This window comes from Dendropsophus ebraccatus, chromosome 3 (assembly GCF_027789765.1).
Source record: "Dendropsophus ebraccatus isolate aDenEbr1 chromosome 3, aDenEbr1.pat, whole genome shotgun sequence".
Classification (NCBI taxonomy): domain Eukaryota; kingdom Metazoa; phylum Chordata; class Amphibia; order Anura; family Hylidae; genus Dendropsophus; species Dendropsophus ebraccatus.
In genome coordinates this window covers 20343485-20361434 of record NC_091456.1, presented here as the reverse complement: position 1 = coordinate 20361434, position 17950 = coordinate 20343485, and the positions used below count along the sequence as shown (strand labels likewise).

The 17950-nt window shown below is 43.9% G+C and overlaps 1 protein-coding gene across 1 annotated transcript in view; it reads right to left on the bottom strand.

Annotated features, from left to right (window-relative positions):
* Positions 1–232: 232 nt before the first annotated feature.
* Positions 233–17950, bottom strand: part of TRMT2A (tRNA methyltransferase 2 homolog A) — an 18766-nt gene continuing 1048 nt past the window's right edge. Inside the window, exons 2-12 of the mRNA XM_069961066.1 lie at positions 15723–16484; positions 12660–12768; positions 11452–11633; positions 10296–10410; positions 9712–9827; positions 8251–8362; positions 7402–7528; positions 6651–6722; positions 4676–4792; positions 1888–1984; positions 233–882 (exon numbers count right to left, since the gene is read on the bottom strand). Of these exons, the coding sequence (XP_069817167.1) occupies positions 660–882; positions 1888–1984; positions 4676–4792; positions 6651–6722; positions 7402–7528; positions 8251–8362; positions 9712–9827; positions 10296–10410; positions 11452–11633; positions 12660–12768; positions 15723–16471 (2019 nt within the window). The 5' untranslated portion in view covers positions 16472–16484 and the 3' untranslated portion in view covers positions 233–659. The remainder of the gene's footprint in view (positions 883–1887; positions 1985–4675; positions 4793–6650; positions 6723–7401; positions 7529–8250; positions 8363–9711; positions 9828–10295; positions 10411–11451; positions 11634–12659; positions 12769–15722; positions 16485–17950) is intronic.

Sequence of the window (17950 nt, the reverse complement as noted above, 5' to 3'; positions counted from 1 at the left end):
TGAAGCGCCGGAGACCAGAAGAGGTAGGACCTCTTCTGCTCTCTGGATAACCCCTTTAACATGCTGGTCTTGTCTAAGTGTGAGTAGTAAGAGAACAAATGATAACACGTTAAACTACAATGTGCGGAGGAAAATGAGAATTGGGCATCTGCCATCAGCATGAGGTTATACTTTGCACTGTATATAGAGAGTTCATCCTTATCATATAGCTGGAAGCCGACTGAATGCGAACATAAAGGTTTTATTTTAGGAAAAGAAATGTGAAATTTTGATATGACAATATAAAAATAAGCTAAGAGCATTTACTATATAGTAGTTAACATTAATATGACAAGATTTGTTGGCGACATTAGATTAGGTTTAAATGACATATGTTAGAACAGCACAGTACACAACACAATGTTATGGGAGACATTGTTGCATACCAGTATTCTATGCACCAGTGCTGGCCTTCTGACTATAGCATTAAACATACTTTTGTGCTATAACTGATTTAAAGTAAATATTTTGCATTGTCTGCAATAAATGAAGCATTAAAAAAGAATAAACTAAAAGCAAGTAAGACTTGAAATAAACTGTTTGTGATACGGAGATCCGACCAGGATATTAAACAGTTAATATTACAAATGTTGATGAGCAGTGTGACTGTGTGCACAGATCTAGGCATTTATTGCTTCCGCTTGGACATTGCATTCTTGCTGACCATCTGTATGTTCCCGGCTGGTTTCGGGGGTAGAAGTGCTGTCACTCTTACTATATTCCACTCTCTCAAAAAGAACAAGTAGTTCACAGTGGGGTGTTTGAGGAAAGAGGTCAACAGCCATCGCTCTGACAGGCCTGAATGGACGACCTTTTACGCGGTTTGAAGGAGCACGACACAGACTAGAAAGAAGAGAAGAAAGAAAAAAATCATGCAGATTATTACATATATACTATCCACATAGGTATGGACATCAGCTGACTGCTGCAGTTGTTAAAAAAAGCATAGAAAGAAACTAGTAAAGAGAAACTAGAGTCTAAGGGACCTAATACACAGAGCAATTCTGCCAAATCTGGCCGATTTGGGCCAATATTCCGGCTGATGATAGTGTAAAGAAAATAAAAAAAAAAAGATAACACTTACCTGTTTAGGCTCCCCTCGTGTCCGGCAACCTTTTCCCTGCTCACCAGAGCCACCGCTGAAGCAGTATTCAGAGTGAAAGGCCACTAAACCAATCACTAGTGCTGTCCTGTCAAGTGGCTGAGACAGACAGAGTTGCCTTCAGCTGTGGCTGCAGTAAGGGGGAGGGGGGGCAGCCTGGGCAGGTAAGTATAACTTAAATATTTTACTTTGTAAAGCAAGGAGTACATAGAGCAGCACATCAGTGCTCACTTACAATGATCATTGGGTTGTATAATACCATGTGGAGCAAATGACTATACCGGAAGGCGCCGAGGAGGAAGGTAAGAGACATACCTTTCTCCTAGGTGTCTTCTGTGCAGTAGGAAGCTATCAGCAGGTTAGATTTAAAGTTTTCTTTTAAACAGTCCCTCTCATTTGTAAAAACTTAAAACTGCACCAATCTCTAGGAGCCAGCAGAAGCACCCAGCTAAGTGCTTCTCTCCATTGTTAGCTGCCTCTTCTGTTTATATAGCCTATTTCCTGACAGAGATGCCAGCGGGCCAGGGAGAGAAGCACTAAGCTATATACGCTTTATCTAATGATCTGTGGAATCCTGAACCACACCCAGACCAATTAAAACTTCTGACAGTGAAAGGCTGGTCCATATCACTGCACATTCATTATGCCACAAAATTAAAAAACCTGTCCAATACTAGACGTACAGTATTCTGGAAAAAATGCATAGCTACACTTAGTATTATGTATATTCCAAAGGCATAACTTACTCTACAAAGTTGTTGAGGGCAGCCTTTGGATTACAGGACACATAGATCAGACGTTTCAGATGTTCAGCCCTTCGGATTGCAATAACTACTTTGGAATCTGAAAAGGTACCATAACAGTTAATGGGATATCTTAGCTGTGAAACTTCAACGTGAGCCAGCCTGGCGACAAAAGCTGTAAACATGTCAGAGAGCCTAGCAGAGAGACATAGATAATAATGTTTCTTATCATTTATTAACCTACTGATTTAGATATAGCTGTTGTGATGAGAATACCCCTTTAAAATGTACAGCTGGAGATAAACGCTCATGTATATAAAGCAAGGGCTTATTCCCACGTTCCGTGAAACACAAACGGGGAAGCCCTGTAGTGAAGTCTTTCCCTGTCCGGCATGATGTATTAATATCATGCCGGGAGCGGGAAAGTGTCAGAATATTCGTGGCACTGATTCAATATCTTTCCCCACTTCCGTCATGACATTGATACATCATGCACAACGGGGAAAGACTTCACTACAGGGCTTTCCCGTCCGTGCAGTTCGTGTTTCACGGAATGTGGGATTAAACCCTAAGATGTTTCTGAAAAATAGAAGGCTAAGGCTATGTTCACAATACGTATCTTTCCGGCCGTAGTGCCAACCGCGAATATACGCACATAGTTTTGAGGTTGATGCTTGAAAGTATACGATATACGGCCGCACAATGCACACTACGTATGAGCTTACGGCCGGATCGTATACCGCGCAGTGAAAAATGGACAAGACCATTGTTTGAGGACGGAAATGTTCCAACTCACGGCCGTGGATTTCAGTGCGGTCCCGTACAAAGTACTTATTTCAGCCAAATTGAAGTTGATTTTTAGATCTAAAAGGTTCAGTGAGTTTTATTGGGCTGGGCGAAGATATCCAAGTAAATGACCTGTTTCAGATCGCTTCGAAACAAGCTAGGGTTCGCGGTTCGCCCGCATGTTCGCAATCCGGCCGCATGTCTATTTTTCCCACGGCCGTACTTTCAGCTGCACATGTACGGCTGCGTACGAACTACGGCCGGACTCATACGTAGTGTGAACATAGCCTAAAAACGTATGTTACCATCAGTGTTATGTATAGAATTAAATAATATGCGTTACCTTTTTTGGTGCCTCAGTCAGCTGTTTTTAAAGAAATCTTTACTTAGTAGCAACATTTTGAGCAAAAGTTGGAGTTTATCTATATCTGGATAAACCTAAGGCCTGATACAGAGTATATGCATGGAGAAAGTAAGGTAGCACTTGGGTCTCTGTGACTGTACTACAGATACATAGGCACCATCTTGAAGGAGACCTGTCACCCCCCGTGCCGGGGTGACAGGCTCCCGACCCCCCGTTAGATCCCCCTATACTCACGTGATCCCGCCGGGTCCTGCTTCCTGAGCCGGTCGGGACACGGAGATATCAGCGCCCGAAGCCCGGCGCGCGCTGACAGCAGAGTCAGATGCCCATAGAGAATGAATGGGGAGTCCGATGCTCCGTCATTCTCTATGGGCATCGGACTCTCCTGTCAGCGCGCGCGCCGGGCTTCGGGCGCTGATATCTCAGTGACCCGACCGGCTTAGGAAGCGGCACCTGGCGGGATCACGTATAGGGGGCTCTAACGGGGGGTCGGGAGCCTGTCAACCCGGCACGGGGGGTGACAGGTCCTCTTTAATTTCCTTGTGGCCTATTAGATCCTTTTAGTCAACATAAATTATTTTCTGGCAACATTGGGAAAAGAAAAAAATAATTCTAAGCTGCATAAAAGAATGAGCAGATACTAACCACTTATTAGATTAACCTTCCGTCTCACTGTATCTGATGAGGGGGCAATGTTTAAAGCGACTCTGTACCCACAATCTGACCCCCCCCCCCCCCCCCCAAACCACTTGTACCTTCGGATAGCTGCTTTTAATTCAAGATCTGTCCTGGCAGATGATGCAGCTTGGCAGGTGATGCAGTTATAGACCTAAAAAATACTTTTAAACTTGAAGTCCGTGCCAAACGGGAGTATCTGTGCCCTAACTTTGCACCACCCCTCCGTCCCTCCTCCCCACCCTCTTCATCATTAGGAATGCCACTGAAACATTTTCTCCATGCTGAACATTGCACAGGGTCCTTAACGATCCAGCCCATGTGCCGGGCTGACACAGGTGGGGAATAGGAGGCAATCTGCCTGGAGCATTCCTAATGAGGAGGAGGGGCGGAGGGGTGGTGCAAAGTTAGGGCACAGATACTCCCGTTTGGCACGGGCTTCAAGTTTAAAAGTATTTTTCAGGACAATAACTGCATCACCTGCCGAACGGACCTCAGGACAGATCTTGGATTAAAAGCAGCTATCCGAAGGTACAAGTGGTTTGGGGGGTTAGATTGTGGGTACAGAGTCGCTTTAAAAGGAGAAGTCCTGGGTGTGTGGGAAAATAATAAACAGACTAAAACTCACCAGTCCCCATGCCCCTGTTGCACCGCTCCCAGGTGCCGCTGATGGCCGCAGGAAGTTATTCTCCGCTGGAAACCAGGTACGTCATGTACCCAGCTCTTCGAGCTGCAAGGTCACTGCCCAGCTGAGCGGGCAATCACTCGGTCCGGTACATGACGTTGCAGCTGGAAGAACTGCAGCTCACCGGATAGGTAAGTTTACATTGTTTTTTTATTTTCCCACACTACCCTGGCTTCCTGACTTTTTTAATTTGGTGGGACTTCTCCTTTAAGACCATAAATGCATTATTATTATTATTATTATTGTTATTTGCATTTATTTAGCACTATGCTTGTACTTACGAAGTCCAGCCCTTGGGGGGTCAACTATGGCCACAGGACTCTGGGAGGTGTAAGAGTTTATGAGGGTAGGGAAGATGTCTTCAGCTTTGCCACAACGAAATTCAATATTGTTCAGATCTGCGATAAAGTAATAATGGGCATATTGTATATAGGTTCCAGTTCATTGTTCATCCATGTAACATAATAATACTCAAACTAACAGTAAATATACTAAACAGGGGCGTAGCTAGGGGTTCAGCCTAGGGGGGGGGGCGAGTGAGTCTGAGTGGGCCCCCAAACCAACATTACCCATAGGAAACCTCAGCAGGTGACAAGGATTTCTGAATAATAAAGGGAATATTCTTCTACATTTCTTATAGTGAATAAGGATAAAGAGCAGACTTTCTACATTTGAAATATAGAACCAGAAAAAAAGTAAAAGGGTTTAAGATTAGAAAAATATAGCTGCCTTCTTCCACAGACAGCACCACTCTTGTCCTCAGTTTGTGTGTGGTATTCGACTAAAGTGAATAGAGCCAAGTTGTGATACCACACAAAACCTAAGAGCAGGGGTGGCGCTGGCTGTTTTTGGAAGAAAACAATTATGCTGTTTTTCTTTTAATTCTGGAGAACTCTTTTAACCAGATTATATTTGCCTAAAAATAATAATGGTATAGGTAATAAGCTTTTAGACATTAAAAGGGGTGAGTTGGTTGTGATGATCCATGTATGTACAATCCAAGATATGTGATGAGCTGCTATCTATCTATCTATCTATCGTGTCCGGTCAGTGGTGTGGCTGGGTGGTTGTCTGTGTTGTCACTCCTCTCAGTCCTCTTTCAGTACCTGTCACCTTCCAGCACTCGGCAGCCTCACTCACTGTCAGAGCTGCTGCTAGACGTCTTCAATCTCTAGCTGACAGCCATGGACGGCAGGATCCCTCCAGCTGCTGGTCCCTCCCCCTTTAGGACAGTGAGGGGGAGGGGCCAGCAGCAGCGTGTGTGAGGAAGAAGCAGGAAGGAGGAGATCCAGCCCTGGCCGGCACGGCATCCGACAGCTGAGTGGGCCCCTCAGGAGCAGGGGGCCCGCTATTGCCGGGTGCTGTTGGCTTCTTGGGGGCCCCAGCCACTACAGACATGTGTTAAGTCTATCTGCAAAAGCAATAGCTTTTGCATACAGCATTAGCAGTCTGAGACCTCAGTGGGCCCCTGCTACTACTGATACTAAACATAAAATATTCCTAAATTTCCATATATTTCTCTATAAATAGCTTTACTTATGAAGAATTGTAACTCTACATACGTGGGGAAGCAGCAGTCCTCTAGCGAGTTCTGCACAAGGATAACATTCATAAAGTAGGAATTGAGAAGGTGGTTTAAGTTTATTCTAGCATCATATATGGTGGCAACGTTTCAACCCCTGGGGGTCTTTCTCAAGCCTGAAGGGCTTGAGAAAGACCCTCAGGGGTTGAAACATTGCCACCATATATGATGCTTGAATAAATTCCTCATGATCTGACTACTGGATGCTGCCGGATTATTTCTTTCCTGGGTGTAATATTGTCTCCTGTTGGGATTGGAGACTCCCAGGCATGCGTCCCACATCTAATACTGCAAAGGCTGTTTATACACAATTGTGACTGGTGCCGATGGACTTTTCCATTGATGGTATGTGACAAAAGACACGTAAAAGGTTTTTGACTGGTCAGGGTCTGGGTGATCAATCTCTAGAACAAGCAAAGAGAAGCCCGCAGCTAAGCGCTTCACTCCTTGGCTTGCTATCTTTTCCATCTGGTGGCAGGATACAAGTCTATGGAGCCAGTCCCTGCAGCAAGATGGAGACTGTAAAGCACTTAGCTAGGCGCTTCTATCAGCTCATTCCAGAAATACCCAATTTTACATTGTCTCATCTGTAATTGGAAATTACTCATATTTCTATAAGAAAACACTTAGAAATGTGAAGAGTGACAAATGGAAAACACTTGGGAAGTACTCACCATTGATCTTGGCATTAGCTTTGGCATCTGATATCGCTTCCTGGCACAGTTCAATCCCCACAACTTTTTTCACTTTCTTTAGAATGTGAGAAGGAAAGAAAATCTTATTAGTAGAAATGAGCACAGAACACCCTCACAGCATGCAAATCTGTGGTTGGTGCTGTCCCAGGGAGATACCTCACATCACGGTAAGGGGCCTTTTACATGAATTAATTTGTCAGCCACAAATTGGCACTGATCAGCTGATCATTGTATCATTCATGAAGCTCAGGATACGTATATATCTGTGCTGTCAGTTTCCAGATCACAAGCAGTGTATACTTACTATCTGCGCTGCTTGTTATCTGGTATCCAGCTCTCCAGTCCTCCGGCTGTATAGTCAGGCCCCGCCTCCTCCAGCTGTCAATCATTCTGGAGGAGGTGGCAGCCTGAAGATACAGCGGCCAGTGGACAGGCGAGCAGATAGTAAGTATACACTGCTTGTGACCTGGAAACTGACAGCACAGAAGCAGGACCTGTTGGGGACTGAGTGAAGGTAAGTATAATTTGTTAGTTTTTAATCCAGAGCATGGGATAAACTAAAGTCAGACTGGTGGAGGCGACTTTGTAAACCCCTTTATCCACGGTTTTCAACACTGTCTGGGAAAGCTGGACCTGGCTAATACACTGACAGGCATGATCTGGTCTTTTTAGAATTGGGACCTGCATGAGACATCATCAATATTAACCTGCGGATAAGGTGATATGTCACTTGCCTTAGCCAAGGAAATTCCAATAGTTCCTGTGCCGCAACAAACATCCAGTACAGTACTGTTCTGGTCTAGCTGAGCCCAGTCTGCAATGGCAGAATACAAAACCTCCGCTGCTAGAGTGTTCACCTGTTAGGATAACAAGTATATGAGATCTATAAGTGACTTTCACACTATTTTATTCAATAATGCTCCATGCAGAAACATACATCGAATGCAGCCACCACTCATTACAATGACAAGTAAGTAAATTATGGATAGAAGCTGCTACTTATCAGCTTTTTAGTGGGAGATTTAGCAAAGCTAAAATGAAATAAAAAGTAAGCAGAAGCCTTAGCAGCCAATGATATTTGATTAAAAAAAGTTTTCCAGTACTTATTAGCTGCTGTATGTCCTGCAGGAAGTGGTGTATTCTTCCCAGTCTGACACAGTGCTCTCTGCTGCCATCTCTGTCAGTGACAGGAACTGTCCAGAGCTGTTTTCTATGGGGATTTGCTACTGCTCTGGACAGTACCTGACAAGGACAGAGGTGGCAGCCTGGAAAGAATAAACCACTTCCTGCAGGACATACAGCAGCTGACATGTACTGGGAGCCTTGATATTTTTAAATAGAAGTAAATAACAAATCTATGAATCTTTCTGATATTAGTTGATTTGAAAGTTAAAAAAAAAATCCGAGGTTCTCCTGCATAGAAAAACAGCAACCTGTAGATTGCAATAGGAAACGTTGTCACTTTTGCTTTGCATTTTTTGTAAACACTCCCCCCCACACCCCACCCCAAACACACACACACACACACACACACTTTTATTTTATGATCAGTGGCAATAGCAAAATAAGGATTGGCTACCTGAAAGAAAGCATGGGGTGAAATCCGAAAGGTTAGACCAAGCAGTTCTTCATAGATGTAATGGTCTCCAGTTACATGTTCTACTGGTAAATCTTCCAGGTTTGGAGATTTTCTGCAAGAAATACAATGTGGAAAAAAAAAAGATGGTTTAACCCTAAGTTTTAGATCTGTGCGTACAAAGTTATAAAAGTTTTTAAAAAGTTTTAAAAACTTTAGGCCAGGTTCACACAATGTATAACAACAGCCGTGTCACAGAACGGTGGCAGTCTGTGAAGTTCATCCTGTGATGAACATCACTTTACCTTAATTTGAATGCTGGTGCATTCGGGTGTGCCCACTTTCAAATTAAGCATAGTACACAATGGGAAGTGCGGCCAGGAGTGACAGGCCAATCACTGTCCTGTCACTTCAGAGACCTTTTCAGAAGTGCCAGCAGAACACCAGGGAGCGTGAGCTGCCTTCTTGCCTGAGCTGTTTTTAACAGCATTTAGTGGCATGCTCTACAGCCAGTCTCACGGACATAGATTACAATAGAATCTGTGCCCTTCAGATGAATGTGAAATATTACTGAGTGCGCTCTGTGACCTCGGAGAAGAGGTCATTCTACAGGGAGCTGCCATTCTCTCCTCTATCCCGTAGCCTCCTCTTATCACTACAGACAAAACAGGAAATCTTAGCTTAATCCCCTATTACACGGGGCAACGCTGCCACCGCCATTACACGCCTCTGCAGCGAGTCATTCATGTCGGCTGATCGTTGCCTTCTATTACACGGAATGATTTTTTGCAGATAATCGCTCCGTGTAATAAGGCCTTTAGTTTTAGTCCCAGTGGTGAAAACGGAAACTTTTTACAATATAGACAGTAAAACGGGAAATTAGAAAAATCATCACCAAAAATTCTTAAAAAAATATGTTTGACATAAAAGCATTATTTATTTCAACACAGTTTCTCCCAGTTCTTCAGTCTTGCTGACATTTGCTGGATGTCTATGTCCTCACTGTCTTCTTTTGGACGGTCACTGCAATAAATGATGACCGACAGATTGTAGCCTTTTGTCTAGGTTGCAGTGAGAACCTGTGAGGCCAGTATACTATACACACTTGTACAAACTTGCGTTATTCGGCGCCCACTCTCTCCGCCGGCGGTGGCGGCGGGGCTCGCGGGGGCCCTTTGGGGTTTGGTCCTGTGACATTCCGTGGCCCCCCTTCTCTGCTTGCGCACGCTGTGCGGAGATTGTGTTCGCTGACCGCCACAGTGATGTTTTTTGGTTAGGGACTCATGTGTATCAGAGACCTGCATGTTGGTACATGAGGCAATATGGTTTGATAGAATTATATATTAATTTCTGATGTTGGTTTTTAATGTAGCTGAACAAACCTTTGTGACAACCATGGCTGCGATGTGAAGCCATTTCTGTCTTTTTGGCTTGTGCATACTATGTATATTAGAAAGGACATACCTTTGACCTTCCTCCACAAAATAAAGTGAGGTGATTCCACTATCTTTTCCTGGTCCATCTGTGAAAAATTTTGCCAGAGAAGACTTTAACTCGGCTAGAGCTTCCTTGCTCAGTTTCTGTGAAGAAATCATTTTAATATATTAAAGGGGTACTACAGGGAAAAAAAGAAGAAAAAAACTTTCAAATTAACTGGTGCCAGAGATTTGTAATTTACTTTTATTAAAAGATCTCAAGTCTTCCAGTACTTATCAGCTTCTGTATGTCTTGCAGGAAGTGGTGGATTCTTTCCAGTCTGGAGAGGAGGAGAGGTTTTCTAGGGGGATTTGCTACGGCTCTGGACAGTTCCTGACATGGACAGAGGGGGCAGCAGAGAGCAACTGCGTCAGACTGGAAAAAATACACCACTTCCTGTAGGACATACAGCAGCTAGAAAGTGCTAGAAGACTTAAGATTTTTTTTTTAAATAGAAGTAAATTCCTTTAAATGTGAAGGTCTATGGCACTTTTTAACACCAGTTGATATGGGGGGGGGGGAAATCGCTGAAGTACCCCTTTAAAAAAAAAAAAACCATAAACATTGTATACCTGTGGATGAAAATACACTATGGCCATAACATGACTTTTTCTGCTGCTCCTGACAGTAAGCTGCTTCCAGTGGCCTTCATACGACTCGGGACTGTAGACACCATATGGAGAAGCCCTGCAGGGAACATACATACATTATATTATGAAGTACATTAGATAAGTAAAAGGCCCCATCACATAAGTGCTCCCCCCAAACTGAAGACCAAGCTTGCTGATGGTTTATGTGACCTTCATCACTTGTGTCTGGCTCAGGTATAAAACAACTGGTTAAATAGAAATCTGTATTAGGCTGGGTTCACAGTGGGTTGCAGTTTGTTTAATAGATCTGTCTGTGTACTTTGTGTTTCCATCAGTTTCTTCATTTTTAGAATGGAAGTCAATGGAAAAATGGATCGAAATGGATGCACAGAACTGCATCCATTTTTGTGTCCCCCCCTTAAAACAGATATGTTATAAGGACCGTTAACCCTGTTCACATTGAGTCCCCCACTGCGGAATCCCGCCTGCTTCAGTGTCTCTATTGGATGGCTTGCGCACCGCTGCTCCCTGCAGAGAGCAACGGAAGCGTAGTGGCGCGAGCCATATCATAGAGACACTGTGTGAAACGGGCCCTTAGAGCTGAGTAAACTTTGAGTAAGCTCAGGTTCAGCATGCTCGAATTTTGCTCAACTCTAGTCTGTATCATCCCAGCCTGAACAAACTTGGGCTATGTTCTAACAATGTATTTTTTATGACAAGAACGGCGTTCTTGTCATAAAATAATGTACTGTACTGAACTCTATGCGAGCAGCCGCCACTGTTCATGTGCTGTACTGAACAACAGCTGGTGTTTGCTACGACCTCACAAATAATTGACTTGTCAATTATTTGCGGCCGCTAGGTCACAAACAATGGCTGTTGTTCCCGCTCTATGCACACAGTGTATGGCCATTCTGCAGGCACACCCAAATGTGCCCACGATCACAACAGAAATAAAATGATGTTCCTGCAATCAATATGGCAGTATCGGCCACAGGAACATGTAAAACAGCGGCCGTGGTTTGACGCTGCAAACAACGGCCATTGTTTTAACTGCGTGTGAAATGTAAGCATAGTCAAATTTTTTAAAAATGCCTTTAATTTACAACATTAAAATGAAAGGTTTTAATTGCACTACCTAATATATTCTTGGAACGCCTTGACCACATTCTTGGTGATAGAGGGAATGTGAATAGTATCAAACGGCTCCACAACTGCACAGGTTCCTCCTTTGTATTTTCCCAGTCGAAATCCCACAGTCTTCTCTTCACTATTGGCACCAGCGCCGATCAGAAATTCACACTTGTTCCTATACTCTGTCTGAGAGAAATACAATACATCACAACACAATATCTAACAGTACTGCCATATATATTGGTTGTATGAGGAGCTGGATCTCAGATCTCTGAGGAAAAGGCAACGTAAATGCATTATGCAGTCCTATACAGAACCACCTGTATAGGAAAAGCTAACCATGATAAAAGTTTTCATAGAAGAAATTTCAAATGTCTTGACATTTGAAGAAAGTAAACATTTAAACTGCTGTTTGGAAATTAAGATAAACAAGTCACGTAGGCTGGCACCTCCCAAGAACCGGTCATGTAGGCGGAACCTCCCAGGAACTAGTTACGTAGGCCAGGACCTCCCAAGAATTAGTCATGTAGGCCGGCATCTCCCAGGAACTAGTCATGTTGGCCAGCACCACCCAGGAACTAGTCATGTAGGCCGGCACCTCCCAGGAACTAGTCATGTAGACCGGCACCTCCCAGGAACTAGTCATGTAGGCTGGCAACTCCTAGGAACTAGTCATGTAGGCTGGCAACTCCTAGGAACTAGTCATGTAGGCTGGCAACTCCTAGGAACTAGTTATGTAGGCTGGCACCTCCCAGGAACTAGTCGTGTAGGCCCGGCACCTCCCAGGAACTAGAGGTTCCTGGGAGGTTATAAAGTTTAAGGGTGCCTTCACACCTACCGTATAGAAGTAGAAAATTCGCTGCGGATCCGCAGCAGATCCGCAGCGGATTTAACTAAATGAATGAACACAGCACTAAATCCGCACTTACAAATCTGCTGCGGATCCGCAGCGGATTTGACAGTGCGTATTTAATGCTGTGTTCATTCATTTAGTTAAATCTGCTGCGGATTTTCTACTGCGATACGGTAGGTGTGAAGGCACCCTAAATGGGTTTTCAGGTTTGTTAAAAATGACACAGGAAAACTGATCACTCGGCTCATTTTGGATTCCTACAATAAGCATTGCGTGCTGCAGTCATCAGCTGAATGTACAGGGACATCACCCAGGCGCTTCCACAAGCATCATTTTTGTAATCAAAGGAAAGAAAGTACCTGCACTGGCGAGGGCCTTACTCCTTCCAAGGGGCAGCAGACTTTATTATATTTCTGTTTCTGTACAAATAACCATGGTAATAGTGCCTTGTTGTTGTTTCCAATTTCCCTGGTAAAAAAAAAAAAAAAAGACTAACCAAAACTGTGTATTCACATGTTCAATATGCACAGGCATGTTACAATGTTACCAGGATGTACCAGGTATCCACTTCACAAAATCTTTCATATACCTGGTTACAGCGTAAGGCTGCATTCACACGTCCCTAGATTTGCGGACCTTATGGACGGTGAACGCATGCAATGGATTCTTTGAATCGCCACGGTACTGACACAGCCACACAGCTCTGTCATTTACAGTGCCGCAGCGATTGAAAGACATTCCCCCGTTGCCAACAGGATATTGATACATCATGCCGGGTGGGGAAAGAATACATTGCATGCGTTCACCGCCTGAAAGGGTCCACTGTAGGGCTGGGAGGTATACCGTCAAAATACCGATACCGTCTCTGGCGTCGGTTAACCGACCTCAACTCTGCCAGGACGGTATCTGCGGTATTTCTCCCCTCCCTCCTCCTCCTCCTCCTCACCCTGCAGCCGCATGCTCTGCTCCCCTCTGTTAATTTTCCTGAGGAGGAAGGCTGGAGATCTGACAGGCTGCGCACAGGCGTGCTGTGTGCTCAGTGCTGCTGCTGCTTCCGGGCGGCTCTGGAAGCTGCACGGTGTACCCTGCCTCCCCTCTCCCGTACATAAAGTGGCTGCTGGGGTCAGGTATGGGTCAGCACATCCTCCCCCCACCGGGCACCGCACTCTGTCCCGCACAGGAATCCTCCTCGCCTCATCTTTTGGCAGTGCTGGAAGCAGCCGTGTGTGACGATCTGCCCAGGACGCTGCCGGCAGATATATGTGCTGCAACACTGAGTGACAGGGGGCAGAGGATTCCTTCCTGTGCGGGAGAGAGAGGCCGGGGGAGCATGGAGGTGCTGACCTATAGCTGACCCCAACTGTATGTGCGGGAGAGGGGGGGGAGGGGGGGGCAGGGCAGGGCAGCATGTGACAGTGACTGGGGGCAGATATTAGATAGAAAGGTATAGGAGCTAGAGAGATAGATAAATGATAGATAGATAGGAGATAGATAGGAGATAGATAGGAGATAGATAGGAGATAGATAGGAGATAGATAGGAGATAGATAGGAGATAGATAGGAGATAGATAGGAGATAGATAGGAGATAGATAGGAGATAGATAGGAGATAGATAGGAGATAGATAGGAGATAGATAGATAGATAGATAGGTAGACAGTAGATATCTCCTATCTCCTATCTATCTACCTATCTAGTAAGTAGATAGCCCACGGCACTCAAAGGGTTAATGGTGCGTAATGTACTGTAGATTTTTTTAAAAAAAACAGTGCAGCACATTGTTTTTTTTTTTTATAAATCTGCGTTTTGCACCGTTAACCCTTTGAGTGCAGTGGGCTATCTACTTACTATTTGAATACGGTCAAGAGTCAAGACCTAGGTCCGCTGGCACCAACCCAACGCCAATTGAGCAGTGCTGCTTTTTCTCTTTTTTTGTATCTATCTATCGATCTATCTATCGATCGATCCATCTCCTATCTGTATGTGTGTATGTATGTATATATAATTATATATATATATATATATATATATATATATATATATATATATATATATATATATTATATACACACACACACACACTGGGGTAGATTTCTCAAACATGGTGTAAAGAGAAACTGGCTCAGTCGCCCCTAGCAACCAATCAGATTCCACTTTTCATCCCTCACAGACTCTTTGAAAAATGAAAGGTGGAATCTGATTGGTTGCTAGGGGCGACTGAGCCAGTTTCACTTTACACCATGTTTGAGAAATCTACCCCACAGTATATAGATAGATATAGTAAAAAATATAGGCAGCACAATAAACAAACTGTGGGTGGCAGCAGATGAATCCCACACCTTGGATCAAGTCAGCTAGTAAAAATATTCTGATGGTAATACAAACGTGAAAACGTGGATTTATTCCATATAACAATGTGCAGCAAACTTCACAAGTAATATACAACGTTTTGGCATCTCCTACATCATTTTCAAGTGGCACTTTTAAATGGTGTAGGAGATGCCAAAACGTTGTGTACTACTTGTGAAGTTTGCTGCACATTGTTATATGGAATAAATCCACGTTTGTATTACCATCGGAAAATGGGGTTTTCAAAAGGGGTGTGGCTTTTAAAAGGGGCGTGTCATAATTATCGTTTTATCGTTACCGCCGCTACATGTACGATAAACCGCGATATTGATTTAGGCCATTATCGCCCAGCCCTAGTCCACTGCATTAAGATGTTTTTTAGACTCCATAAGGACTATTTTCTTTCTGCTGTTTATTTAAAGGAGAACTCCAGTCTGGTGTGAGTGCTGGGGAGGATGAAAGAAGTAACATGCTCTCACCTTCCCCACTCCAGTGCTTGTGCCAGTATCCCACATCTCCAGTCTCGGACACTTCAGGTTCTGAGTGGGGACCTGGGACGTGACGTGTTAAGCCCAAGCGGGACCCTGCTATGGCCGCTGACTGGCTGAGTGGGCCTAACACATCACAGGTCCCCATCAGAACCTGAAGCGGCCAAGGACCAGAGCTGCAGGATGTCGGCACCAGCGCTGGAGCAGGGGAGGTGAGAGCATGTTACATCTTTCATCCTGCCCAGCACTCTACCAAAAATCACCCCACACCAGCCCAGAGTTCTCTTTTATGTTTGGACCACTGCTAACACATACAAGAGTTGAGAGAACTTCAAGCATGCTCGGGTTCGTCCAAACCCAATCGCTTGGCATTTGATTACCGCTGGCTGCTGAAGTTGGATGGAGTCCTAGAAATTTCCTTTTTTTTACTTTTCTTTTTTTATGGCCAGAAAATACTGATGGTTTCCTGGAGCCTCCTGAGAGGCTTCTTGACCATCATTTCCTGACTGTAATAACTGGCTAACCTGGGCTAGCCCTAGGGGGCCTAACCAGTCACAACCCAGCTGATGTCAGGTAGTAAGAATTACTTTGTGAGCCTCTGTAGGATGTGTTCACATTCCTGTTCTTTCATTTTCAGTTGTTCTTCATATGGGACCTGCCATAAGGGAGTCACCACATCTGCAATCTGTTTGCTGAGGGGCTCCTCCTGAGCGTTCTCCTGTACAGCCTTCCTCTTACTACTTGACTGCTCTTTTTCATCATCGTCTTGTTTCCGCTTTTTCATTATAGGATCCGCTTTAGGTTTTGCAAGCCGGACGGTCAATAATCGGTTCTTCCACGTTACCCCATGTATGACTTTCATCGCCTTGTCCCTTTCCTCCTCGCTTTTAAAGGTTACAAATGCAAATGTCTGTTTCTGCATGAGTTTAATTTTATGAGGATTTAATCCATATTTAGCGAGGAATTTCTTAACGTCACTGAAGCCAATGTACTTTGGCAAGTTTTGGATCTCCACTTTGTAAATCTCTGATGTAAAAAGATCGTCTTTAATATATCTATACATCCCAGCCTCACTGGTTTCCTCTGAACCATCATGCGTCTTAGCTGAAGTCTCACTTGCTGCTGATTCTGCCGCATACTCATCCTCCATGTGGACTGGGTCATCTCCAGTGTTTGCAGCATCTTCCTTTAGACAAGGAGAATCACTGTGTGCTTTTGTCTCATCTTCATCAGGTTTACCGGCATCTGATATCTGGTTTTCTTCCGCTTTTTCCAGCTTGATGGCATCGATCTGTGCCTCATCAGTGCTATCTTTATGACCCTCCAAATCTTCCATGTTGTGTTTGGTCCTGGAAAAATTACATTTGAAAACAAATCAGTCAATCATACTAAAGAATTGCACGGTCATGAATTTTTTTTTTTTAAAGTAATCTCAAGCAGTTTTGCAATATACTCGCTTGATATATATATATATATATATATATATATATATATATATACGGTATATATGTATATATTTAAATCAATGTTATACATATGGCCACAAGGGTCTCCCTTCACTGCGCATGTATACAGTTGCTGCGCATCCACATTCAGTAGCAGAGAATACTGGGGGTGCTCGCATTGTATGGTCAGCTCTCCAGTTACACTAAAACCTGCGTAAAGACACAGCGACAATATACTAGTGCTATTTCTTGCTAAACAATGAGCATTGTCTCCTGGTAAGCTGCAGAGTTGAAAATATAAAAGTTAATGATATAATTAGCCTAAGTTAATTGCCCTCAGAAAACTTTATCACAACATATATACGCTATGAATTATATATTTCTGAAATGTACACATATAGGTGATACGTAAAGCAGAGAGAGTTACCACCTTTTATCTGCTGTGGGGTTCTGTGCTAATATTTATAGCAGTCAGAGCTTTGTTTTTCATATACAAAGATCCAAATTTTATTTTTTTTACAGGAATAGCTGGAATACCCCTTTAAAATTAGAGATGAGCGCAACTGGAGTCCAATCGTTCGGCAGTGGAATACCGGTAGCTGAAGAAGTTGAATGCAGCCCCAGGGAGTCCAGGAAAGCATGGATACAGCCAGATGCAAATTATTATCAGCCCTGAGCATGCTGGATTTGTGCTCATCCAACTGAAAGTCCAGCAGCATCCATAGTAAGAAGTAATCCAATTATAATCAGCCAAGTGCCATACAACATTTCAACCAATCACTGGTCTTTGTCTAGTATACTTGACAAAGAGCAGTGATTGCTTGAAACATTGTATGGCACTTAAAAATAAAAATTGATTACTTCTCACTGTAGATGTTGTTGGACTTTCAGTTTACTTGATGTTACAGTTCACGGACAAGGGATTGTGAACCACTGACTTGCATACTACTACTGGATTGTCTAATGATCTATTGGTGCTAATGGACCCTGCAATTTCTGCTGTGTCAAAGAGATATGTGAAAAGTTTCCTGGTCTGAGTGTTCAGACCTAGATTGATTGAGAGTAGACAATGCTCAGTCACTTTAAAGTGACTGTACCACCAGGCCCAGACTGAAGCACTGGAGGTGGGCCGACCCACCCCCAGTGTGAAGAAACTCCAGCCCTTCCATGACGTGACTCCATTAGAATCAATGGAACCCTATCATAGAGGGGAGGGGGTTTCCTCCCACTAACGGTGGGTCGGCCCGCCTCCAGTGCTTCAGCCTGGGCCTGGTGGTACAGTCACTTTCAGGCCAGTTTCACAAATATTGCATTGCAGTGGATTTCACGCTGCAAAAAATCCGCAGATTGTTCCGTGTAAACATTCTTTC